General features: G+C 43.9%; 1 protein-coding gene across 17 annotated transcripts in view; it reads left to right on the forward strand.

Annotated features, from left to right (window-relative positions):
* Window positions 1-965: 965 nt before the first annotated feature.
* Window positions 966-26,290, forward strand: part of PARP6 (poly(ADP-ribose) polymerase family member 6) — a 28,451-nt gene continuing 3,126 nt past the window's right edge. Inside the window, exons 1-21 of one of the 17 annotated variants that reach the window (XM_033440001.2) lie at window positions 974-1,565; window positions 2,398-2,654; window positions 4,546-4,747; window positions 5,399-5,476; window positions 6,458-6,552; window positions 7,006-7,066; window positions 7,298-7,388; window positions 7,821-7,887; window positions 10,679-10,828; window positions 12,075-12,285; window positions 12,851-12,904; window positions 14,920-15,015; window positions 15,316-15,408; window positions 16,630-16,755; window positions 18,024-18,089; window positions 19,033-19,100; window positions 20,396-20,444; window positions 20,675-20,787; window positions 21,425-21,451; window positions 21,544-21,616; window positions 22,332-22,401. In XM_033440001.2, the coding sequence (XP_033295892.1) occupies window positions 4,745-4,747; window positions 5,399-5,476; window positions 6,458-6,552; window positions 7,006-7,066; window positions 7,298-7,388; window positions 7,821-7,887; window positions 10,679-10,828; window positions 12,075-12,285; window positions 12,851-12,904; window positions 14,920-15,015; window positions 15,316-15,408; window positions 16,630-16,755; window positions 18,024-18,089; window positions 19,033-19,100; window positions 20,396-20,444; window positions 20,675-20,787; window positions 21,425-21,451; window positions 21,544-21,616; window positions 22,332-22,401 (1,591 nt within the window). In that variant the 5' untranslated portion in view covers window positions 974-1,565; window positions 2,398-2,654; window positions 4,546-4,744. Of the gene's footprint in view, window positions 2,655-4,545; window positions 4,748-5,398; window positions 5,477-6,457; window positions 6,553-7,005; window positions 7,067-7,297; window positions 7,389-7,820; window positions 7,888-10,678; window positions 10,829-12,074; window positions 12,286-12,850; window positions 12,905-14,919; window positions 15,016-15,315; window positions 15,409-16,629; window positions 16,756-18,023; window positions 18,090-19,032; window positions 19,101-20,395; window positions 20,445-20,674; window positions 20,788-21,424; window positions 21,452-21,543; window positions 21,617-22,331; window positions 22,402-26,290 lie in introns of those variants that run through there. The other 16 variants (XM_033440002.2, XM_049706488.1, XM_033440003.2 and 13 more) reach the window with 16 other exon arrangements.

A 26,290-nucleotide genomic window follows, 5' to 3' on the forward strand; every position in this document is an offset into this window, starting at 1 on the left:
GACACCCAATTCTGATAAGGATGAAGGGAGGTCTGGCCACGTCTCAGGGGAATAACCATAATAACCACGGTTAACAGCTTCCATTTTTGGACGACTTCCTAGTCCCAGGTATTCTGCTGGTTACTTTATATGTGTTAGGTTGAACCATATGAAATTTCTGTTTTGTAAAATACAAAGAGTCAAATACCTGCACATTCATACGGTTCGACACACCATCTCATTTCATCCTCACCACAACAGCCCCATTAAACAGATATCACTGTCCCCAGATGATATTTTCTCTCTTTACAGATGAGAAAACTAAGACTCAGAAAGTGAAAGTCTTGGTTTAAGGCTGAACAATCAGTAAGTGCTGAAACCAAGCTTTGAACCCAGATTGTCCCAACAGAAGGCCAGAGTGCTTTCCAGCACACCACAGCTACCAGGGGAGCAAAAGAGTTAAACTTAAGAATTAAAAAAGGCTGGAACTTCCCTGTCGGTCCGATGGTTAAGACTCTGTGCTCCCAGTGCAGGTGGCTCAGGTTCAATCCCTGGTAGGGAAACTAAGATACCACATGCTGAGTGGTGCAGCCAAAAAAGAAAAAAAAATTAAAAACAAAAGAATTAAAAGACCCTAAGGTGTTACAAACTAGAGATTCTTGGAGTCAGCAGGGTCTCAGGGGGACCGTCTCAATCTTTATCCGCCACCCGGGTTCTAAAGTAGAGAGGTAGCCGGAACTGCCTTCCCCTCTCCTTCCTCCCAACCACAAGGGGCGCCAAACGCCAACAGCTTTGCTCATAGGGCCCTCCATGCACCCGCCGGGCCTCTCTTGTTTCTCCACGCACCCGCCCAGCCCCATGGCGCAGGCGCCACCCTCCGCTCCGCACCCCGCTCCCAACCAGCGATCACTGCGCAGGCGCCCCAACCAGGCGTCGGGGGAGGTGGTGGGCCTAGGGGTAGGTCGCGTGGCAGTTGGTCCGAAGCGGGCCACGTGGTCACGGTGCCGCCGCGCGAGCGTGCGCAGAGTGGCTGAGCGCGGCCGTGACGGAACGACGAGGCGTGGAGTTGCGCGACCTCGTCCGCCCGGCCCGGCCCCCGCCCCTTGGCTTGCCGCTCCGCCCCCGCGGGGCGTCCCGGGCCGCTAGTTCCCTCGGCGGCGGCCGCGCGCGGCCCGGGGTCGCCGTGAGTACTCACGAGGCCAGCCTGTGAGGCGGCCGCCACGGGGACGGGACGGGGCGGGGCGGCCGGGCCGCGGGAAGGGTGCGGGGCCCGCCCCGCCTCGGCCGGGGTGGATAAAGTGAGGGGCTTGCGCCGGGTGGCTCTGAGGGGCCCTCCTGGCCTTGATAGGCTTCGCTGAAGGCTGGGCTGCTGGGCTGCTGGCGACACAGATCGGGCACAGAGCTTCTTCCCCGGGAGGCAGGTGTTGGGTGTCTTTGGGGTCTCCGGAGGAAACCGGAGAAGAGCTTTTAATTGCTCCTCTAAAGGAGGCCTCAGGGCCTGTCCTGAGAGCGCGGTGGCAGCCAGTGTTCAGAGGCTCACGCCGGCCTCTGCCTCCGCCGGGTACCCTGGATAGCGGGAATCGCAGGTCTGTGGCTTCTCCCCCGCACTCTTTGTTACGTGGCCTAGGCTTTCCGAGAGGAGCACTCGCTGTAGAGCGGAGTAACCTGCTTGCCCAGTACCACAAAGCTGGGAGGCAAACCCAGAGTATAAACGTTGAGATCGGAGGCTTTGACTAGATGTAAAGTTGTCACACCGGGGAAGCGCCCTTGGGCCTAGGCCAGGACCTTTGTCATCCGGACTTGAGGCTTATTTACATTTGGCCTGTCCCCGTGCAAATTCTCCGTTAGCTGCCATCATCCAAAGCACTGAACAACAGACACCCTTCTCTGGGCATTCTTCACACAGTCTGTATTTGGCCTGGCCTTTCTTGAAAGGTTCCCTACTTTACCTCATTTGGATAAGTTAGATAGGTCTCTCTGGCTTAATTCATTAACAACTCCCTTAAGTGGTTGTAACCAAATCACAGGAGGAGTGGCTGTAATTAGAACCTGTCAGATGTGCGTAAGTCCCAATTCCACTTTACTCCTGACCCTAAGCAAGTAGCTCGACCTCCCTACACCTGATTATTCTATACATAACATGAAAGCTTTGAAATAGACCATCTTTCAGGCTTATTCCTCTTTAAAATGTCTGTGATTCCATGAATTCCATAACTACCCACCATTCCCCTTTTCCCACTCTTCACTATTTAAACCCATTCTCCATCTCTCCAGAGAAATGAGCTTTGAGATTAGAAGGTGGGAGTCCCTTTCACTGAAACAGCCTGGTTTGAAAAAGGTGGTAGTTTCTGAATTGTCTTTTCCCTGGACAGGAAAAATTTCCTCTGAACTACCTTTTTCTCCTTGTGATAACAACAGAAACCAAGCAGCAACAGCCCTTGGAGAGAGACTAAGTTTTCTTGACTTCCACAGTGACAGAGAGCTTGTGAAAGTTGGTACTTCTGGCCTACGCTGTCATCATCCTACCACCCAACCCGAGACAGCCCAGGCTGGACATTAGTGCCTCCCTCTTTATTCCTCTGTGATCATCCAGATCAGCACCTGACTGTTTATTTTCAAATCTCACAAACACAGCCGCCAGATCTTCATATTCTGGTTCTCGGCTGCTCTTGAAGGTGAATGGAGTCTTGCTTTTTAAAATCATTTTTGTCTGTGTAGATGTGTTTAAGTTCTTGTATGTCTCTCCCCTTTGGCTTATGTCTCCAGCAGACAGTTCATTCATTCATTCACTCATTCAATAAATGTGTGTTGAGGGGCTGACATTATAGACAAAAGAGTCAAAGCCTCTACCACCATAGAGCTTACATTCTGGTGGGAGATAAATGCAATAAACAGACATTTTGTACGTCAGAGCGTGGTAGGTGCTGTGGAAAAAAAGCAAGGAAGGGGGATGGAGAGTGCTAGTATGTTGTGTGTTGGGGTTTTGCTGTTTTATATAGGATAGTCAAGGTGACCTTCAAGCAGAGATCTGAAAGGGTAGAGGAGTAAGCCATGTGGGTATCTGGTTGAAAAGCATTCCGAGAAGGGTGGCCAGCAGGGGCAAAGGCTCTGTGGTGGGAATATGCTTGATAATGTTTGAAGAACAGCAAGAAGACATTTATGGAGTCTTAGTGATAATCTTCCTTTTCACATTTAGAGTTAACTTTTTAGAGAGAGCCCTTACAAGAGTACAAGAGTAGACTCTGATTTTTTTTTCTTTTTATGAAAATTTCCAACTATATACAGAAGTAGTGTAAGAAACCATTATGTACTCATCATTCAGCTTCGTCAGTAATCAACATTTTGCCATGTTTATTTCATCTCCCCCCCACCCCCCCACTTTTTGTGCTGGAGTTGTATTTTAAAGCAAATCTCAGATATCAGGCCATTTCACCTCTAAACTTCAGTTGCAGTTTCCTTTTGCATTTTTTTTTCTGCATATTGTTTTTGATGTGTCAGTCAGCACTGCCAGCTGGAGGACTGCTGTGCTGTTTGCCCTGGCATTGTGCTTTATAACTCCATTCTGCGTCAGTTACCAAGTTTAAGTTGTTATCTGAGGAGCAGACCATAGGCCCTTGGAACGCGCAAGGATTTAGAACAGTGGTTCTCAGAATAACTTGGAGGGCTTGTTAAAACAGATTACTAGACCTCTGGAGTTTCTAATTAGTAGGTCTCAGTAGGGGGTCTGAGACTTTACATTTTTAACAAGTTCCCAGGTGATATTGATGCTGCACATCCACAGACCTTACTGGAGAACCACTGATCTAGAAACCTAAGATTAAATAGAACCATGTTAAAGACCAAGAACACCTCTGTATAAGGTTGGAGTGGATGAAACTGAGATAAACGCAGAGCCAAGAAGGCCTAGGACAGTGGTTTTTAATCTTGTGAAAGGGGTAGGGGTTAGTGTTTTTCTGAGCATTTCTAAGGATCAGTATTACATTATTTGGGGAGTAGGTTCCAGGAGGAATCCAGGGCATTATTTTGGCTGTGACAACTCAGACTGTGTCTACCGGAGAATGATCAGTGTTGTTGAGGACTTTTAAACGTAGCTATGGTTGTTATATAAAGGCTTTTATGGATACTGGTGTTAAAAGAGACAATGACTCAATTTGGAGAAGTAACGAGGTAAAGAATCCAGAAAAAGAGTCTGCTTCTGATGGTGGTTGGCACTATGAAGAATATTCTAAAATGAACTGACTAGACTGAGTAGCATAAGCGTCTGGTCCCACCGTCATCATTTTTGGCTTCGGGGTTGATATAGCATTATGAACTAGAGCAAGAGCTTGCTTCAATCACAACTCTCCAGCTGGAGGACAATAATGTCTTATGTTTGTATAGTGCTTTCACGGTTCATTATTTTTAAAGAACTGTGTGTACAAGTGTGTGTACATGCATGCAAGTATGTCTCTGTGTGCAAGTGTCTGTACATATGTATAATAAAAGTGTACCCATAAATGTGTGCTTGTGTATATGCCACCCAGTTATTAAGTGGTGATGAGATCAATTGTTGTCTACTTTCTACAGGACAGTGACTTGTTACCACCACAACAGTAGAGCCTGCCTTCCTCAGCAGATCTCCAGTCAGCCCCTGACATCTCCCCCTCCCTCCCTTGTCTCCCTTTGTGGCCTCCTAAATGCCCATCTCATTGGCCTGGGTTCAACTGGTGGTATGGAGGGGTGCTGCCTAGCACTGACCTGGGAGTGTGTGTGACCCACTGACCCAATGGTGAGAACTGACTGCCCAACTCTCCAACTGATCATCCAGGGGTAGATGGAACAAAGTGCAGACCTCAAGTTTTCCCGGTGTTTTCCCTCCTACCCTTTTGGTAAATAGAGTGGCTATTTGAAGTTAAAGGAAGGAGAAGGGGCATGGAAACAGTATTACTTGGTGTGTGTATAGGGAGCTTTCTTGGGAAGGAAGGGGAGAGTTAAATAAGGGTTAGAAAAGGAGTTATGAGACAAAAGAGCTAGGTATGCTTGAGAGCCATCTTGGGTAATGATCCAGAAGAGGCCAGCTTGTACTAGAACTTAGATATGCCTAGGAATCAACCTTGACATTGAAATCTTCCTCATGCCTCCCCCACTGGCTACCAGAGCCTCAATCATCATACCCCATACCTAAGAAGGCTAAAATTCCCTACTGCTTTCCTCCATGACACCAAGTCAGTGCTAGACCATGGATATGACCAGATTCAGGAAGAGAGTGAGACGCTCCCAAAGGGTGAGGGGAAGGGAGCAAAGGGATTAGGGCCTCAGTTATTCTATCCCAAGGGACCTCCCATTCTTTGTGGAAACCTGTTTCCCATCCTAACCCCACTCTGTTCCGTGGGATAACAGGGACCCAACAAAGAGTTGTATCCTTATTTCTCATCATTAGGACATCAAAGGCCAGTTCTGGAATGATGATGATTCGGAGGGAGATAATGAATCAGAGGAATTTCTCTATGGAGTTCAGGTGAGATTACAGCCCCCAAAACCCGTGATGGATGGTCTAAATGTGTGCTTTTCTCTGGATACATCAAGAATGAAAGATTATTTTGGAGTAGAGATGAAGATACAACGTCAGTGTAATCTGAGGATTGCCTTGTCAATGCTGATTTCATATCTTTGCTCTTGCCTGGAACTCATATCTTTCCCAGTGTAAACTACACCCTCTGTACATGGAGGTTACCCATATCAGGGGTCCGTGGTCCGTGGCCTGTTAGGAACCGGGCTGCACAGCAGGAGGTGAGCGGCAGGCCAGCAAAGCTTCATCTGCCGCTCCCCATCGCTCCCCATTGCCCGCCTTACTGCCCGAACCATCCCCATTCCCACCCCCACCCTCCACCCCTGCCACCCTGGTCTGTGGAAAAATTGTCTTCCAGGAAACTGGTCCATGATGCCAGAAAGGTTGGGGACCGCTGACCCATATGTTCTTAGTTGTAAAACATTATTTTCTGGCTATTCCCTCACTAGCCAGCAGGGGTCGTTTCATTCATTAGGGTCAAAATTTTAAAAGATTATTCTACCAATGATTGTTTAATGCTATCACTGCCTAGGGCATGATCCTGAGCAGGAATGTTGGACTCTAGACAGAACCAATCTGAGTTAAATTCTGTACTCTTCAGTCTGTTCTGAGTTCTTACAGAAGGGATCCCTAAGTGTCCTGGTCAGGGTTGAGAGAAGAAGCTGAGGCTTAAGGATGTGAACTCCTTAAGCAAAGCCTGCAGTTGGTCTCCTAAAACTTCCTAGAGTGGTGATGGAGGGAGACTTGTCTGTCAATGAGACTTGTCTGGTGGCCCAACTATGGCCACCACCAAAAGCCCCTTCACATACGCAGCTTTTGCTTGTATGTATTGCTGTAGTTTGATATCCCTGTTCTGGATGTTTCATCATGTTCTGTTTTTCATCTCTTCCCCTCTGTCTTTCCCCGCCACCATTTTTCCTCCTGACTTAGGGGAGCTGTGCAGCTGACTTGTATCGACACCCACAGCTTGATGCAGACATTGAAGCAGTGAAGGAGATCTACAGTGAAAACTCTGTATCCATCAGGTGGGACTCTACTTCAGGGATGGCAGGGGACTCAGCCACTTCTTTCTGAGCTGTTAAAAGGGTAGAGGTTTTTTCTTTATGGTATGATAGGGGCGCAGGTGGTTAGTGGACCTTGATAAGTTTTGAGTTTAATGATGGTGGGAGTTATTTGGAATACTTGAGGTTGGCTGACAGGAGTAAGTAGGAAAGTATAGCCACTTTTCTTAGAAGTTCCCTCGTATCCTAGACTCCTCTAGGCTGATAGTTTCACCTTTGAGGTAAGAAGGGCTTCTGGCCTGGCAAAGGCCCAGATCATAAAATTGGCTTCAGGCTGTAGCTAAGAACCTAAATACAGAGCTGCCTTCCACCCTTCCCTCTCCCTTATCCCCAGGCTCAGTTCTCCCTCCACCTCAGTCTCTGTTCCCTTCTTTCTCCCTTAATGAGTCTCACTTGTGGTTGCCTGTATCTCTATAGAGAATATGGAACTATTGATGACGTGGACATTGACCTCCACATCAACATCAGCTTCCTCGATGTAAGTGGTGCTGGTACCTGCCAACAACATGTCTAGTTGGGCTTGTGGATTTTGCCATGTAGGCCTGGAGTCTTGTTCCTGACTGCTGTATTTGAAGCACATATTATTCATGCCTGTTTTTCCTAGATCATCAGCAGACAGTGCTGTGTGCATGTGTGTATCATATAGTGAAAACTTCAAGTCCTTTCCTCTCTGCTGCTAAACTAGAAACTATTGACCTTACTCTTTTAGGAGGAAGTTTCTACAGCCTGGAAGGTCCTCCGGACAGAACCTATTGTGTTGAGGCTGCGATTTTCACTCTCCCAGTACCTTGATGGACCGGGTAAAGGCAGTGACTTTGGGCATGTGGGTGCTCTGTGTGTGGTCTCATCCAAAGTCCTAAGTTAATTGAGGTAGAGAAAAACTAGGAGCAAGACCTGTTGGTGTAATCTGTAGGCCATTGGTAGGAGCTTTTCAGTCTCTTCTCATTGGTGTCTTCATACCCTATTGCTGATAGTCATGCCTTAAAGGCCTTTCTGTTCCCAGATATTACTTATTCCTCCCCTTCCCCTCAACTTCCAGTATAAGTTGAGGCTATCTGAAATTGGTCAGACAGTTCCCAGAATCTACCCTCTGCCTCAGATATTTCCCTTGTCCATCATTATTGTTTAGAGTACCCTTAGAATCTGAGGAAGCTAATCCACTGAACTGGGGCTTTAGACTCCCAGGAGGATAGACATGGATACATAGTAGGAGCTTTCTCTTCTCTTTGCAGAACCATCAATTGAGGTTTTCCAGCCATCAAATAAGGAAGGATTTGGGCTGGGTCTTCAGTTGAAAAAGTAAGAACTTTGATCTTTCTGGTTATGAACATTGAGGGAAAGAGAAATGGACATGTGGATGGACAGGCAGACTCTTGAATGTTTCCTTCCAAAAGTGTATTTCTGAGATATGCCCAAGAAAGACTAAAATAAATTTGGGGAGCCAAATTTATGGTTAGGTAAGGGAGCTTGTGTTCTGGGGTATCTGGCCTTGAGGCTTCCTGGAGGTGAGAGGTGAAACTCATCAGTACTTAGCATTTAAGGAAAAGTGCAACCCTGGAATTAGAGTCATGCTCATCACATTTCCTCAGAGTGGGGGCTCTAGGATTTCAGACAGTTTTAATTTATTGAATGTGTTGAGCACCTTGCTAAGTATTTGGTATACAATACTGAGAAGTAAACTCAGTCAAGTTCCAAATAGAGTCCAGTGGATACATGTTCTAATACAAGTGAATATGTAAGATTTAGAAAGAACACAGAGGAAGATGTAGGTGTAACTCAGTCTGGTGGCAGGTGGATGAATGAAAGATGAAAGGGAGATGATTACTGGTTTTCAAGGATGGATAAGAGTTGCCCATGTAGACAATGGAGTAAATAACATTTGCAAGGGCATAGTTATGTGAAGCAGCATGTGTGTAGGAAGCTTCAAGTAGTTATGTATTGCTAGTAAAATGCAAGGGGAGAATGGTAGGAGCTAAAGTTAAAGCCAGAGAAGCAGGAAGGAGTCCAAATCAGAGAGGATATTGGGCTTTTGGAAGCATTGAAAGGTTTTAGGCAGAGAAAGGACACGGTCAGATTTAGTTTTTAAAAAAACATTCTAGGGCTTCCCTGGTGGCGCAGTGGTTGAGAGTCCGCCTGCCGATGCAGGGGACACGGGTTTGTGCCCCGGTCTGGGAAGATCCCACATGACGCGGAGCGGCTAGGCCCGTGAGCCATGGCCGCTGAGCCTGTGCGTCCGGAGCCTGTGCTCCGCAACGGGAGAGGCCACAACAGTGAGAGGCCCGCGTACCACAAAAAAAAGAAAAAAAAAAAAAAAACTATTCTGGTAGCACTGTGCAAAATAGGTAGGAGGGATGAGATAAGAGACCAGAACTGTTTTAATAGGAGGCATTTGTAGAAGTCCATACATGAGATGATGAAAGCCTGAACCAAAGTACAACTGTAGGTAAGATTAGAGATGAGAGATAGACTAGAGAAATTTGCAGGGTTTAAAATCAATAAGACTTGAAGAATGATTTGGGTATGTTGTATATGATAAAAGCCAAGGAATAGTGGAATATTACTCTTAGGTTTCCAGCCTAGATGTCTGGGTAAATTATAATACCACTCATTTATATAGGGATTTGGAAGAAGAGCACGTTTGTGGGATGAGGACAGATAGTTATTTCCATTTTAAACATGTTGTTTAAAGTTAACTTTAGGATATTCCAGTGGAGATGCTCAATACAGAGTTAGATATGTAGATTTGATACTTACAAGAGAGGTTCAGGTTGAAGTTATATAGCAGTGTATGGGTGAGACTTGCACCCAGTGTAGAATATGAGATTGCTAAAGGAGAGCATGATAGAATGAGAAGAAAATAAAATTAAGGGCAGAACACCCTTTAACCCAGACAAAATAGCAGGAGTAGGTAGAGGAAGAAGAAACACTGAAGGTAGGTCAGAGAAATTGGAGAACAATGGGAAGAGAATAGAGTCAGAGAAGGCAAGGAGGAGCATTTCTACAAGGAGGGCCAGATGCCAGAGAGGATGAGTAAGAGGAGAACTTAGGAGTTTCTGTTGGATTTAGCATCAAGGTGAGAGCAATTGTAGTGGAGTGGTGAAGGTAGAAACCAGAATACAGTAAGTATTCTGGAGAAGTGAGTGATTGGCAACAAAATAGAAACAATAAGTGTGGATTAAGAAATTTGGATGAGGATATAAGGGGAAGAGGGAGAGATAGCTAGGCTGAGGTAAAGAAACTTGAAACTTTTTGTAGACTTCAGTAAAGGAGCTGACAGGAGAGGGGGATGATTGACAGATCAAGGTCCCATGAGGGGCTGAGATCTAGAGGACAAACAGAGCAATTGATCCTTAATAGGAAGGTTACCTTGTCTCCAGAGAATGGAGGGATCAAGTAAGGGTAGAAATGGAAATGGATTCTGTAGTAGGGTTGCAAAATTACGGAAGATGATATCTCATGCCTTCAGTTTTTTCTATTGAGAAGAGAGATTATCAGTTATAGGTGAAGGTAGGAGCTTAAAGAAGGTGATAAGGATTTAGAATAATAAGGTAGAGTGATACTAGAGAGAACTGATCAAGGACAAGTGAAAGGACTGACAAGACTAGCTGAGGGCCCAGCCCAAGTTGGAAACCATAAATTTGGGGATGTAATGTTTTGCCTAACAATGTCATACCCTTCGTGTCCCTTGTCCTTTTCTTCACTATTCATAAGGCAGAGGGTGGTACTCACCACTTCTGTTCCACTTTCAGTATAGCTCTTCTTGGCAGTAAATTGCCAGGTTCACAGCCTTTGAAGACTCACCTTTGAGATCTCCCTCTAAAGGCAAAGCATCTAAGAATTTTTCTGGTCCATTAGACTAGGTAAGGGAGTGGGAATTTACCCACGAAGGTAAAGAGGTACTTTAGGCCAGTACATTTCCATGTGCTAAGATTATTATCAGTGGGGTCTTGAGACACACCTTCCCCTACAACAACTAGCTTTGCAGTCCCTGGGTCTGAATTTTAGATTAGTTGCCTTTCATAGTCCTATTTCTTGACCTGGGCTTCCCCTGCCTGAGCTTCTCTAAGCCTGTTGCTCTTTAATTCTTTAGGATCCTGGGTATGTTTACATCCCAACAATGGAAACATCTCAGCAACGATTTCTTAAAGACCCAGCAGGAGAAGAGGCACAGCTGGTTCAAGGCAAGTGGTACCATCAAGAAGTTCCGAGCTGGCCTCAGCATCTTCTCACCCATCCCCAAGTAAGTTTCTCCATGAGCTGATTATCTCTAATCACTGTAATCTCAACTAAGCCTCCACCCCACTTTCTTGATTATGTAAATTATTCTATCCTCTTCCTAGGTCCTCTAAATTCTGTACCTTTAACTACTAATACCACCCACATGGTCCTGTCCCCTATGTGTCTTTACCCTTCTACTCCTGACCCAGTAGTCATATCTCGTCCTTTATGTACCTAGCGCATGGTACATGTTTGGAGAAATGTATGCTAATCTCTCCATCTTTACTTTCTTCGACACTTATCCTTATTCCCTATCCTAAGGAGGCAGAGTCAGAGCTAATAGGCCCCAAGTCCTTGCTCTTATGGAAGGGCACATTGATTTATTACCTAGGTTCTGGAAATAAATATTGCTCAATTCTTTGATCCTAGGCCTACATTTATCCCCCCTGGTGCCTTCTGATCTTCCCAAAGGCAAATACAAACCCAGAGTTGTAGTTTTCCAGGTGCCATTATTGACAGACAGACAGACATTAGGCTCTTTGGGGTCCAACTATTTCTTGCCTAGTAGTATAATCTCTCACTCACACACACACACACACACACACACACACACACACACACACACACACACACACACTCTCTCTCTCTCTCTCTCTCTCTCTCTCTCTCTCTCCCCCTCCCTCCCTCCCTCCCTCCCTCCCTCCCTCCCTCCCTCCCTCCCTCTCTCTCTCTCTCTCTCTCTCTCTCTCTCTCTCTCCCTCTCCCTCTCTCTCTCTCTCTCTCTCTCTTTCTCTCTCTCTCTCTTTCTCTCTAAGTGAAACAGGCATCCTCTCCAGGGTATCATTCCTTACCTGGCCTAGATGCTGCAGAGAATGACCTAGGCTTTGCTTTTGCCTGCCCTTCATGTTCCAATCTGAAGAACATATAGATAATGACATAAAAATCAAACCAGTTTTGTAGTGATCTACTTGCTTTGACAGTTTGATCCATTGGAACTTTCCTCAGATATGAGTTGATCTTTGGCTTAGGTCATTTCATCTATTCTTATCTCCAGACCTCTTCTTTTTTTTCTTTTTTTTTTCTTTTTCTTTCCGGTCATGCCACGTGACATGAGAGATCTTAGTTCCCTGACCAGGGATCAAACCCGCACCCCCTGCATTGGAAGTGCGGGGTCTTAACCACTGGACCCCCAGGGAAGTCCCTCCAGGCCTCTTCTAGTGCTCATACTGAATCCTCAGTCTCATCACTTCTCTTTGCTCTGTGTTCAGGTCTCCGAGTTTCCCTATCATACAGGACTCCATGCTGAAAGGCAAACTGGGTGTACCAGAGCTTCGAGTTGGACGCCTCATGAACCGTTCCATCTCCTGCACCATGAAGAACCCCAAAGTAGAGGTGTTTGGCTACCCTCCCAGCCCCCAGGCAGGTCTCCAGTGCCCCCAGCACATGGGCCTCCCTCCCCCAGCATGGACCTCTCCTTTGGTACATGGCTGAGGAGGGTTTGACTTGGGTGTCAGAGGGTGGGAGGGGAAATGTGGGAATACAGCTTCTCAAAATGGGGTGGGGGTCTGGTTGTCCAGGCATCATAAACCCAACCTGGGCATGAATCATGAGTGAGTAGAATGGAACCCATTTTTTAATAGTTGTGAACTTATATCTGAACAGTCTGGCAGGCTTCTCTGATAGTATGTCATGAAGCAGAGAGTCTGGGGTTGGGCATCCCACGGAGATGTCATGTATGATTTTGTTAGGTTGTGGTTAGGACTTGGTAGTCAGCTACTTTACAGACCTATTCCACCTACCTTGAAGGGGTTTAAGGACAGGTGAGTCTTTTTGGTTTTGTTTTGTTTTTTTTTGAGGTGAGTCTTTTTTAAGAACCTTGGCAAAAATGTCTGAAGGTCTTCTCTGCAGCTTGGGGATTACTTAGACTGATCAGCGTTAGGGCTTAGCTACTTTAAGAGAATTTTAGGTAGTGGGCGTGAGTGAGGTCTTTCTAGTCACCAGCTTCATAGGAGGTTCATGGAGTCTGTCTTTTTCCTCTCATCAGGTCAGTGGTCACTGCAAAAACATCCCCACTCTGGAATATGGATTCCTTGTCCAGGTAATCAAGTCCAAAGGTTCATTCCAAAGCCTTTCCCCTGTTTTCTGACCCATCTGATCCCCTAACATCTCCCAGCTCTTCAGTCAGTTAGCAGACATTTCCTGAACTGTTCTGCTTCCAGAACTATACTGAGTGTTGTGTGGATAGGAGAAAAGAAGGCATAGTTTCCACCGTCAAGAAGCTTATAGCATTATTGGGAAGACAACGCTTATAGACCACTTACGATCAAGTGCCAAATGAGACATTGCAAATGTTAAGTGCGCTGGTGCCAAGATGAGAGAAGGATTGACAATGATTTTCTTATGATCCCGCACATCCTTGCTCAAGTGGGCTTCACTTTTCCTCACAAACTTTCACTGCTTAGCCGCTTCTGGTCATTTGCTTCTTTTTAAACCCTCTTTATTTTCCAGACATGGTTTCACTTTTTTTTTTTTAATTTATTTATTTTTATTTTTGGCTGCCTTGGGTCTTTGTTGCTGTGCACAGGCTTTTCTCTAGTTGCAGCAAGCAGGGGCTACTCTTCGTTGCGGTGTGCCGGCTTCAGTAGTTGTGGCACTCGGGCTCAGTAGTTACGGCTTGTGGGCTCTAGAGCACAGGCTCAGCAGTTGTGGCACACGGGCTTAGTTGCTTCGTGGCATGTGGGGTCTTCCTGGAGCAGGGCTTAAACCCGTGTCCCTTGCATTGGCAGGTGGATTCTTAACCACTGTGCCACCAGGGATGCCCCATGGTTTCACTTTTGCATCTCCATTATCTTTGTTCATGTCATTCCCTCCACTGACCTTTCTCACTATATCTGCCTATTGCAGTCAAGTCTCAGATGCCAGCTTTTCCATAAAATCTTCTCTGTTACTTGAAATGTATTAGCTGGAAGTGTGTCTCCTCTCATTGAACTCTTTTGATGCTTTTTGTTTTATATGACATTGATGTGTCAGGTACCATATGCTGCCTTGAATTGTAATTAAGTTGTGTACATACCACATCTTCTCTGTTGGAGTATGGGGTCTCAGAAGACAGTCTTTTATGTTATTGAATAATCAAGGAGACCTTTCACTGAGCTAGGTGCATAGTAGGCATTCAATAAATCTGCATTAAATGAATGAATAAAAGCCCTTGCATGTCCATTTACCATCCCAAAAGTTTGTGAAATGGGAACAATTTGATTTATACACAAAGTGTACATGGTTGCAAAAGCCATGTTAAGACAGAGTGTGTAAAAAATACTTTAGGGGCTTCCCTGGTGGCGCAGTGGTTGAGAGTCCGCCTGCCGATGCAGGGGACACGGTTTCGTTTCCCGGTCTGGGAAGATCCCACATGCCGCAGAGCGGCTGGGCCCGTGAGCCGTGGCCGCTGAGCCTGCGTGTCCGGAGCCTGTGCTCCGCAACGGGAGAGGCCACAACAGTGAGAGGCCCGCGTACCGCAAAAAAAACCAAAAAAAAACACTTTAGGATATTGCTGCATGAGCTCTGGATTTGTGCTGTCTTCCCAGCACAGAGTTTTATCTATGGTCTTGATCAGTTTACAGGCTGATTGTTCTAGGTAGTTAAAATGGCTTCTCAGGCATCTGATCATGGACTGAATACTCACTTGTCACATGGGGGCAATCTGTAATTACTACAACTAATGTTAATAGTTTGATTAGTACTTGTTTATGAAATACTTTCACAGAAATCATCTTTTTACTCTCAGTACCTTTGTGAGGTGAATAATGTCCACTTTGTAAATGAAGAAACCAAGGCTCAGGTTAATTGACTTGCCCAAAGTTATATATGGTATTAAGTAGTAGGGGGGGAATGTTAACCCAGGTCTTCTACCATGGCTGATCTTATTTTTATTATACTATATAGTCTTAGCTCTAGAGTTAGGCTATCAGTTTAACTAAGTGCAGGATCCAAGAACAGATTCTACCTTAGGCACAAGGCTGGGAGGTAGGAGAGTAACTGGAAAAGAAGTTCAGATTATTTCCTACATCTGGGTCCAGGCTTCCAAAAGATAAGTAGAATCTCTTCTCTCCTCAGATCATGAAATATGCAGAGCAGAGGATTCCAACATTGAACGAGTACTGCGTGGTGTGTGATGAGCAGCATGTCTTCCAGAATGGGTCCATGCTCAAGGTATATGCCTCTATTTCGTAACCCTCTTTCTTGCACCCTTAGCTGAGGCCCCTTAATTCCTCATCTCTCCATTTTTCCTTTCTTCCTGGATCTATGGTAAAGGTAGAATTCTGTCCACACTGCTTGAGACTCTAGAAATAATTGTTTTTCTCAGAAAGCAAATCTCAGCAGTCCTATTTGGAAAGATGGGGATATGTGAATATCAATCTAGAGTTGTCTGAGGTCAGGCACCCCTCTTGCACTATGATACCTTCTTATTGGACACCTCCTGCCATCACCATCTCTAATATGTCCATTCAGCCAGCCGTCTGTACTCGTGAACTGTGCGTTTTCTCCTTCTACACCTTGGGAGTCATGTCCGGAGCTGCAGAGGAGGTGGCCACTGGAGCAGAGGTATGGGGGAGGGAAAAGCTGCTGGGGAATTGGGATCAAGAAAGGCTGGGGAACACAGCAGTTTCACTGCTTGGAATTTAATCTCCAGAAATGCTTTTCTGTGTAAGGATGTTCACTATAGTATAAAAAACCCCACTATAGTGGGTTTTTTAAAATATTTTACTTATTTACTTTTTGGCTGCGCCACGTGGCTTACAGGATCTTAGTTCCCCGACCAGGATTTGAACCTGTGCCCTGGGCAGTGAAAGCGCAGAGTCCTAACCACTGGACCTCCAGGGAATTCCCTAGTATTGTTCATAATAGTTTAAAAAAAAAAAATGGATACAAACCCCTCTGCACAGGGTCCAGTTAAAGAGTGATGGTATGTCCTTTGCAGTAGAAATTTTTGGATAGAAAATTATAGCATATATAAAAAAGAAAACACAACAGTATGTATAATACAATTCTTTTTTTTTTATTGCCTATATAATAAAATAACGGTTTCTGTAGGGAAAATATCTGGAAGAATATACATCAAACTTAGCAGTAGTTACCTGTGAGGAGTGAGATCTGGGGGCAAGGGGATGATTTTTCTCTTTTTTTAATCACCCTTTTAAACATTGTTCTTGAATTTTTATAATGAGGTTATATTTTCTAATGAAAAAATCATACACATTTGTCTTTTTTTAATTTTATTAAAATATAGTTGATTTATAATGTGTTAATTTCTGCTTTAGAGCAAAGTGATTCAGTTATATATACATCCATTTTCATAATTCTTTTCCATTATGGTTTATCAGAGGATATTGAATATAGTTCCCTGTGCTATACAGTAGGACCTTGTTGTTTATTCATTCCATATATAATAGTTCGCATCTGCTAATCCCAAACTCCAAATCCATCCCTCTTCCACCCCTCATATTTGCTTTTAAAAAGAGAAATGCTGGGCTTCCCTGGTGGCGCAGTGGTTGAGAGTCTGCCTGCCGATGCAGGGGACACGGGTTCGTGCCTTGGTCCGGGAAGATCCCACGTGCCGTGGAGCTCCTAGGCCCGTGAGCCATGGCCGCTGGGCCTGCGCGTCTGGAGCCTGTGCTCCGCAATGGGAGAGGCCTGCGTACCGCAAAAAAAAAAAAAAGAGAAATGCTGAGCACCTCCAGAAGGTAGACCTATGCTGGGTACTGTGTGACTCCCAGCACTGGGAAATCATTTAGCTTTTGCCCCCTTTCTCTCCTTTCTCTTAAGGTGGTGGATCTGCTGGTGGCCATGTGTAGGGCAGCTTTGGAGTCCCCTAGAAAGAGCATCATCTTTGAGCCTTATCCCTCTGTGGTGGACCCCACTGATCCCAAGACTCTGGCCTTTAATCCTAAGGTATAGTTGCTTGGGAAGAAAATCAGGACTCAGGAACAGAGGTGTTAAAAGACAGTGGAAGACTTTGGGCTGTCATTCCAACAGCTTGGAATAAGGGGACAGAAGAAATGGAGCACTTGTTTCTTGGGAACTCTTGCTTTAGCCGTTTTAGTGAATAAATAACTAAACATAACTAATAATATAAGATAAATAATAACTTCTGAGTTTCTCAGAAGAAGGGGAGAACGATTAATATTAGTTATGTTATGATAGGGAATAATACAGACTTTGGAGTCAGACAGACCTTGATTCCATTTGAGGTTCTGCTACTCCCTAGCTGAATGGTGTTAGGCAAATCACTTAACCTTTCTGAACCTCAATTTCCTTATCTGTAAAAAGGAGATAATATCTACTGTTATAAAAATGGGAGATAATATATATAAAATATTGTATAAGTTAGGGTTCTCTAGAGAAACAGAACCAATAGAAGATATTTAGAGAAAGAAATTTATTGTAAGGAATTGGCTCAAGTGATTATGAAGGCTGAGAAGTACCAGGATCTGTAGTGGGCAAGCTGGAGATTCAGGAGAGCTGATGGTGTAAGTTCCAATCCAAAATCCAGCAGGCTTGAGATCTAAGAAGAGCTGATTTTTCAGTTCCAGTCTGAAAGTAGGAAAAGACCGATGTCCCAGCTCCGGGCAGTCAGGCTGGAGAAGTTCACTCTTACTCAGCTGTTTTGTTCTATTCAGGCCTTCAGCTGATTAGATGAGTCCCACCTGAATAGGGATGGCAGTCTCTTTTACTCAATCTGCTATTCAAAGGTTAATCTCCTCTAGAAACCCATTCACAGCCACACCCAGACACACCCATGGCCCAAATTGACACAATTGATGATTGACAAAATTAACCATCACAAGTACCCAGCACAGTGCTTCACTATTACTCTCATTGCTGTGTATCAGGCACTATACCAGGTTCTTTACATACGTTATTTAATCTTCAGGTCATCTCTCTGAGGGTAGTGGGAATTTTTATCATCACTTACATACAGGGATACTGAGGTTCTAAGAGGTTAAGTAACTTACCCTATTACTCTCAGCTGGTAAAAAAAGAACTAGCATGTGATTCTAGAACTTTTTGACATGAAATCTGTGTTCTTTCCATGACATACTATGCTGTTTCCCTGGGGCCTAGAATTATTTTGTACATCTGGCCCATCCTTTTCATCATGTCTTACTCTCCTCCACTTTTGTTCATCTGGTTCTTCTCTTCCCATTGATTCTCCACAGAAGAAGAATTATGAGCGACTTCAGAAAGCTCTGGATAGTGTGATGTCCATCCGGGAGATGACCCAGGTATTCTACCCTCTGCCTGTCCCCTGCCTGCCCACTCAAGTGCCCTGTTCTGTTTGAAATTCATGCAAGTGGAGTGAAGATGTAGAGATGCTACTCAAATCCCTCACTGTATTCTCTTTAGTTTTCCCTCTTTAGCCTTCTCAGTCTTTGTTCTCTGTTTTGTTAGCTCTGTTATTCCTATTTCTCACTCCTTATGTATCTCTCAACCTTTACCTTTGCTGCTAATTCCTTCACAAGTTGTTCCTATTTAATGTTTTTTCCATAATTCTTAGGGCATTAGAGAAGTGAGGGAAAGACCTCTGTCCAGGGTTGGGAGGGTGAGGAGGGGGGCTTGGAGGTAAGGAACTAGACCCAGGGGCCTACATCTTCTATCCTTCTAGGGGTGGGGCAGCCACATGGAGCAGTGACCATCCTTTGACTCAAGGCTGTCTCTCACCAGACTTCCCCACCCCTCGTCTGCAATCTCTGCATGAATAGACATTCATTTGTACTCACATTTACAGGTGGGCCTCTTCTCAGCAAATCCTATATATCACAGTTCAGATTAACACATAACATACACCCAGGAGGGATGATTTACTTGTCAGAAGGACTGTTATGTTTTATGTAAAGTTTTACCACAGGATTCCTTAGCCTAATCTTTCTGGGACATTGATTTTATTTATTTATTTATTTTGATTTATAATCAACTTTTTAGGGCTGTAGGAATTGCATAAAATGAGGGAGACCCACCTGCATGTTGTTTTGTAAGCATTTTCGGTCATTTTCATATTTATTTATGAGTCTTCCCAACCTGACTGGGGTCCTTGAGGGTGGGAAGCCCATCTCCTCTTGGTTTGGTATGGTCTTCGGTGCCTACCTTGCCCTGGGCCCTGATAGTCTGTGGAAAGTGGGAGGGCTCCCATCTCTCCTGGGAGATAACCTTACGGCCATTGTCTTACAGGGCTCATATCTGGAAATCAAGAAGCAGATGGACAAGCTGGATCCCCTGGCCCATCCTCTTCTGCAGTGGTATGAGTAGAATGGTTCATCCTTTGGCGGGTGGGGGAATGGGGCATAGTATCAAACATGGAGCCTACACCTTCTCTTAGAGGTGGTTTCAGCATCCTTCCCAAGGTTATAGATATTATGGCTGCTCTTTCTTGGGTTTTACTGATACACCTGCCCTTGACAGGAACTCAGATCCTACAAAGAGCCCACAAATTCTAATGTGATGTCTCAAGTTCTCTTCAGGTGTTTCTTGTTTCCCAATAGGTTTCTGAGTGCTGCTTGCATGTCGGAATTAACACTTCATTTCAGTTAGGGTTTCTATGCACGCAGAGAAGTCTGTCTCCCTCTTCTATGCCCTTTCCATATCTCAAGCCCTTCCTTGTTGATGTTGACTGTCCAGAGCCTTGAAGCACTATTATTACTCCCTTCTCCTAGCAAAGGTTCTGACCTTTCTCTACTTCCCTCCACCCCTTGCCCTCCCTCCCTGATCTTGATTTCTGTTCTCTTGATTTCTCTTCTCTTTTCCTGACATAGCTTTCCCCTTCTAGCTTACTTCCTTCTGTCTAGTCAGCCTTTGACATTAGTACTTTCTCAATGCAACATGCTCCCTCTTAGTATGAGGAATGACCAGGCATAGACCATCCAGGATGGCATCACAGGTACATGAGTGAAGCACAAAAGAAAAAAACCATGTCCGCTATAAGAGATAATACTCCCTTGCTGAGCCCTCAACAGTTTATGCCCTTGTTCTCTCCTATCCTCTAAGTTCAGCCTACATATGGCCCAGTCTGTCCCCAAATCCTCAGGAAGTTTGTTCTAGTTTCTTCTGTTTTTTTTCTGCAGCTCAAACAATAACTTTCCATTCCCCTCATCTCTGAGAGCCTTCAGCCTTCCTTTGAGCTCAGGCAGGATGGCTCCTGAGCCCCAGTTCTAAGTTTCTAAATCCCAAGTGTAAGTTGTCACCATTCTAATACAGACCCTACCTTTCTAACTTTTTTTGGTAGCTGACCTCTTGTGCTGACCTTTTGTTCTATCATTTTCTCTCCCTAGATGTAGCAGCCCACCTCCCACTTCTCTCTTTCTTTCATCCATTGTGTTTACCCAGTAACTTGCTGGTCCCTGGTCAGTAACTTCGCTTTTACATTTTTATACACAAACATTACCACCCACAGGAATATCCAGATAGTGTCCTGGACTCAAACAGCCCTGGAATCCTTGCTTGTTCTCCCAGGGGCAGAGCAAGGCTGCTGCTTTGTTCAGGATGGCCTAACCACACACTTATTCTACCTTTTTGTTTTTTCTCTGTTTTGTCCTAGGATCATCTCTAGTAACAGGTCACACATTGTCAAACTACCTCTCAGCAGGGTAAGTGACCATTCTCCCTCTAAACACTAAATTTCTGGTGAGGGGCAGGGAGGGGCTCCAAACCAGCTAACTGAATTGGTCCTAGACCTGCCTGGTTGGGCTTGTCTCAGTAGTCTTTGGGCCTACACATATTTCCTTTCTTTGGGGTCAGTGCAAGCCTAGTTTGCTCCCTTCCCTCCCTGATCTCCATTTCTGCTCTGTTTTCCTGACCCCACCCCCACCCTGGGCAGCAGCTGAAGTTCATGCACACCTCACACCAGTTCCTCCTGCTGAGCAGCCCTCCCGCCAAGGAGGCTCGGTTCCGGACTGCCAAGAAGCTCTATGGCAGCACCTTTGCCTTCCAGTGAGGAGTGGGGCGGGGCTGGGGATGGGTGCTGGATAAGGCAGAAATAATGTAGAGGGATGGGAAGGCAAGTTCACTTGAGGCATATGATTTGTGTTATCTATGTCCATCAACCAATCAGTCAACAGATACTACATGCTATTGTGGTAGGTGCTGTAGAGGATAAAGATACATAAGATATGGTCTTTACTCTCAAGCTACTTGTGATGTAGTTGAGGAGAAATGACTTTTACATATAAAAATATGTGGTTGAAGGAACAGATTATAGCAGGGATAGATTTGAAAGCTACTTTGAAGGAAATCAGCAATTTATGCCCAGTTGTGAGAGGAGAGAGAGAAAAAGAGAGATTAAAGGTCACTTAAAGGGAGTTGGTGGTACCCTTTCCTTAAAAGAGATGTGAACTCATTACTGGAAGCCATATTTGGGATCAGTGATAATCGTGTTGAGTTTGAGATGAATTTGAGATATCAGGATAATAGGCAAATGAAAATATTGAACCAGCAGTTGAGGATTTAGGATGGGACTGTTTGAAGCATGGAAGAGAAGAGGAGACTGTATATTAAAATGTAAGGGTTAGCCGCACACACACACATCTTGCATGCCTGTGACTATATCCATGTGCATATCCATTGCTAGGTTTATTTGTGTCCATCTTCATGTCCTGTGAGTGTGAGAATGGGTGGGAGTGGCAGTCTTGGAAGTGCTCCTGGGAACCTCATTCCATGAGGAGACATATATTCTACCCTGCCTTACAGTGGGTCCCACATTGAGAACTGGCATTCGATCCTGCGCAATGGGCTGGTCAATGCATCCTACACCAAACTGCAGGTGAGGCTGTGCCCCTTTTCCCTTTCTCTCCACCCCCCTCCCTGCCCCACTCAGTTTTGAAGTCTACTCTAGAGTACTCAACTATTTTTGCCTCAGTGTCCTCAAACCTAGCCTCCCGTGAGGCTTCGCTAGGGAGGAAGTTGAAACTATATGTATAGAATGAACGTGGCTGTTGTATTTTGACCCTAGCCTGTGTTTTTTGGTGTTTTTAGGAATGGGCATATAGCTGTAGGTAGAAATAATAAATTGCTGATTGCAGCCACTGTGATAAATTAACTTGTTAGAGCTTTTCAATATATGTGACTATTCATTCAGATAGTTGACATAGGAGACATTTCTTTGCCCTGCAAGACTCCAAGGAATAATTATTGTTCCTCCTCCTGACTGCCTGTTCTGCATTCCTTTTTGGAGGGTGGGGATCTGCATATATACACCAAGGCCTAGGGACAAGAGCATGTCTTCTGAGGAACTGACTCAGTGGCTCTGCCACTCCTCACTCTCCAAGGCATCAATATCTACTATTTCACAGGCAAAGGGGTTAACTTGCATCCACTTTTCAGCCAATCAGCTTTTCAAGAGTAGGTGCCTAAAGTTATCTGAGCGAGTGAGAAGATTAAATGGAGGGACAGAGGGCTGGATAAGCCTTGTGGCTGCCTAATACACAGCCATGGGTGGGCCCAGGCTCATATTGCTCATCCTGGTGTTTCCCTGCAAGCTGCATGGAGCAGCCTATGGCAAAGGCATCTACCTGAGCCCCATCTCCAGTATTTCCTTTGGATACTCAGGTAAGAAATAATCTTTGGTCACATTGACTCTATTTACATTGCATCCATTTTGTGAATACATAATCCTATGCTGTCTCCTCTTCCATCATGGACACTTGGTCTGTGTCAGCTCTCTCCCCAATCATGGATACATAATCTGTCTCTGTTTTCTCTCATTAGGAATTTAGATTCTTTGCAAGTTGAGGCAAACTATCTCCCTTTCTCTTAGGTATCCTCTTCTCCATGGGGATGGTTTTATTCATTGTGGGGCCTTGGTCCTGGGAGTGGGTTAAGGAATAACTGGGAAATGAAACTAGGCTCTTCGGAGAACACATTTTTGGTGTTGGCATTAGCCTGTCATTATAGATTGTGTGTGTGCACACCACGTGCATGCGGGTTTATATATGAATGCACTTGAAGGCTTGAGCCCCTTCCACTGGCTTACATTTCTGAAGACATTGTTCTCCTCCTTGTCAACCACCTTTTAAAATTTAAACTATGTATAATTATACACTATTATATTAGTCACGTTGAATGCAAGAGGAAGCATTTTATTCCAAAGATAAGGCATAAACAATGTCCAGATTCTAGTCAGGAGATGAGTTCAGCTTCGTCCAGCTCAGAAAATGAATCTGACTTAGCTCTCTCATTGTTTCAAGTTTATGTCGGAGTTCCTTTTCAGTCTTCTTTTGTTCTTGTTCTGTATAGTCTCTATATAAAAGTGAGCCACCATATAGTTGCATGTCTACCATATGAAGGGGCCAGTGCTAGATTTTTATAAATTACTATTTAGTATTCTCCATTAATTGTAACTGTTATAAAGATAACACTTAGTTCCAGAATAACAGAACTAGAAAAGTCTCTAACGACAGAATAAACCAAACAAAGTAGAAGAAAGGAGTTAATATAGGTAAGAACCAAAATCAGTGAAATAAAAACAGGTACAATAGATAGGCTCAAAAAAGCCAAAAGATGATTCTTTTAAAGAACTAACAAAACAGATAAACCTGGCTAGATTGATTAAGAAGAAAAAGAGCACAATTAAATAATATTATGAATGAAAAAGGGAACATAACTATAGATAGAGCAAAATTTTAAAAGCTAATAAAATTCTGTCATCTTTATGCCAGTGATTTGAAGACTTTGTCAAAATTGATAAATTCCTAGAAAAATATAACTTAACAAAACTGATACAAGAAGAAATAGAAAGCCTGAATAGCTCTAAAATTGTAAAATACATTGAAATAGTAGTTTCAAATTTGCCACAACAAAACAAAACAAAAAATTTACCAAACCCAGATAATTTTTTTTTAAACATCTTTATTGGAGTATAATTGCTTTACAATGGTGTGTTAGTTTCTGCTAAACCCAGATAATTTTACAAGTGAGTCTTAAGTCACACTTTCAAAGAACAAATTATCCCAGTCTTAAACAAAATCACCCAGAGAATAGAAAAAGATGGAATTACAAATCATAAAAGATTGGTAAATTTGACTTTATTAAAACGAAATGCTTCTGTTCGTCAGAAGACACCTTAAGAAAGTGAAAACGCAAGTTACAAACCAGAAGACATTTGTAACACATACAACTATAAAAGATTAGTAATAAAGATGCGTTATAAAAATTCTTACAAATTAGAAAAAGACAACCCAATAAAAAAAAGGCAAACAGCATGAACAGGCATCTCACTGAAGAAATGACCAAAAAATATGAGCAGCTGCTCATCCTCTGTTAATCAAGGAAGTAAAAGCAAGACCGTAATCACTTACCATGTAGCATCTACGTGGATTGGCAAAAATTTAAAAATCTGACAATACCTCTGATTGTACCAGAGGTTGCAGATAAGCAGGATCTGTTTTATCACTTACGGGAATATAAATTGCTACGACCACTTTGGAAAACATTTGGTGTTAAATTTCATAAAGCTGAGAAATTTTATCCCTGTGACCCAGCATTTTCATTTCTGCATATGTGCACCCAAAGGTGTGTACATGAATGTTCAGAGTAATATTGTTTGCAACAGCAAATCTTAGAAACAACCCAAGTGCTCATCATCAGGAGAATGGATAAATACATTTTAATATATTCTTACAATGGATTATTATTCATCAATGAAAATGAAGCAACAGTGGCATTCAGCAACATGGAAAAAATGTTGAGTAAATAATAGTTGAGTAAAAAAAAAAAAGGCAAGCCCAGAGGACTACTGTATGGTGCCTTTTTTATGTTGCTCAAAAATTAAAGTTAGGACTTACCTGGTGGTGCAGTGGTTAAGAATCCGCCTGCCAATGCAGGGGACATGGGTTCGAGCCCTGGTCCGGGAAGATCCCACATGCTGCGGAGCAGCTAAGCCTGTGCACTACAGCTACTGAGCCTGCACTCTAGAGCCCACAAGCCACAACTACTGAGCCCATGAGCCACAACTACTGAAGCCTGTGCGTTTAGAGCTTGTGCTCTGCAACAAGGAAGCCACCGCAATGAGAAGCCCACACACCACAATGAAGACCCAATGCAGGCAAAAAATAGATAATTAATTTAAAAAATTAAAATTATTTAGCTATGTGTGTGTGTATGATAAAACTAAAGAAAAAAATAAAATAACTCAAATTTTGGGATAGTGGATACCTCCCAAGTGGAGGCAGATAGTTGGGATAGAGTTAGGAGCACTTAGATCTAAGTCACTGTTAATGTTTTAGTTCTTGGATTTCGTTCTTAGGTCTGTAGGTATTCATTGTCCTATTAAATAAATGATAGTGTGTTGTGAACCAAAGGTTATGATTAATCCAAGAAGGGTAAGGGCCCAGTGAATATATATTTATTGAATGTGTGAATGAATCTTATTCTTTGTGCCTGGGGTCCACAGTCAGGGTGGGATCAGGGTACTCTTTTGGCTTTGTCTAGGTTCCACAATTTTTATCTTTGTCCCAGCCTGAGCCTCCCTCTAATTAAGCTCTAATTCTAAGTAGTGAGATCCTCCTGGCTTTTACTGCCCACAAAATTCTGTCTTCTTTTCTGTTTTCTCCCTGTTCTCTCCCTCTCTCCTCTCCCATTGGCCTTTGTTTATTACTGAGTGCCTGAATACCTTTAGTTATTAGATGGAGCCAGGAATCTCTATTGACTTCTTAACTTTCTTCTTCATGTACTGATAACGTAAAAACATCATATGGCACCATCCTTCTCCCTCCAAAGGTCGATTTGATTATAGATACAAAATACCTTATGCTTTTACTACTGGAATTACAGGTCATCTTGTCCAGTCTCTTATTACTTTACAGGTAAGAAAGTAGATAACACAGAAAAGTTAAATGACTTTCTTAGGGTCACACAGATCTAAGTAGCAGAGTTAGGACTGGAATCCAGTTTTCCTAACTTCTAGGCCAGTGTTCTTATCATTATATTGGACTCACAGGGTAGGCTTTGCTTGAATGACTGAGTCTGAGAGCCCCATAGATATGTGAGAGTCTCTGATACTGGGTGAGATGTGTGTAAATGTCCAAGTTATTTTAGTTAACTCCAGCATTTGGCCAACTCTGTCTTCTTTGTATGTTTCCTTCCACCCCTTTCTGCTCTGGTTTTCTCTATTTTTCCTCAGGGTATCTGTAGCCTAGTGACATTGGGTGCCCTCTGGGGGTCATTGTAAATAGAGAGCATTCATTTGACTAGCGGAGCCCCTAATGACTTGGCCATAGTGAGCAGGTTAAAATGAGGGACAGTGGGAAAGGAGATGGTAAACTCGATCTTTGTGTTTAGTCATGTTTAGAAGCTTCTCACAAGTGTATACTCTGGACACAAAGCAGATTATTCTGGCCTCCAGGTTCTCAGGGTGTCTGGTCTCAGGGAAACTGACAGAAGATGATTGGGTCATTATGGTCAGGACAGTGTGCAACAGGATTGGGATGGGACAAGATTT

Source organism: Orcinus orca, chromosome 2 (genome assembly GCF_937001465.1).
Source record: "Orcinus orca chromosome 2, mOrcOrc1.1, whole genome shotgun sequence".
In the NCBI taxonomy this organism is placed as follows: Eukaryota; Metazoa; Chordata; class Mammalia; order Artiodactyla; family Delphinidae; genus Orcinus; species Orcinus orca.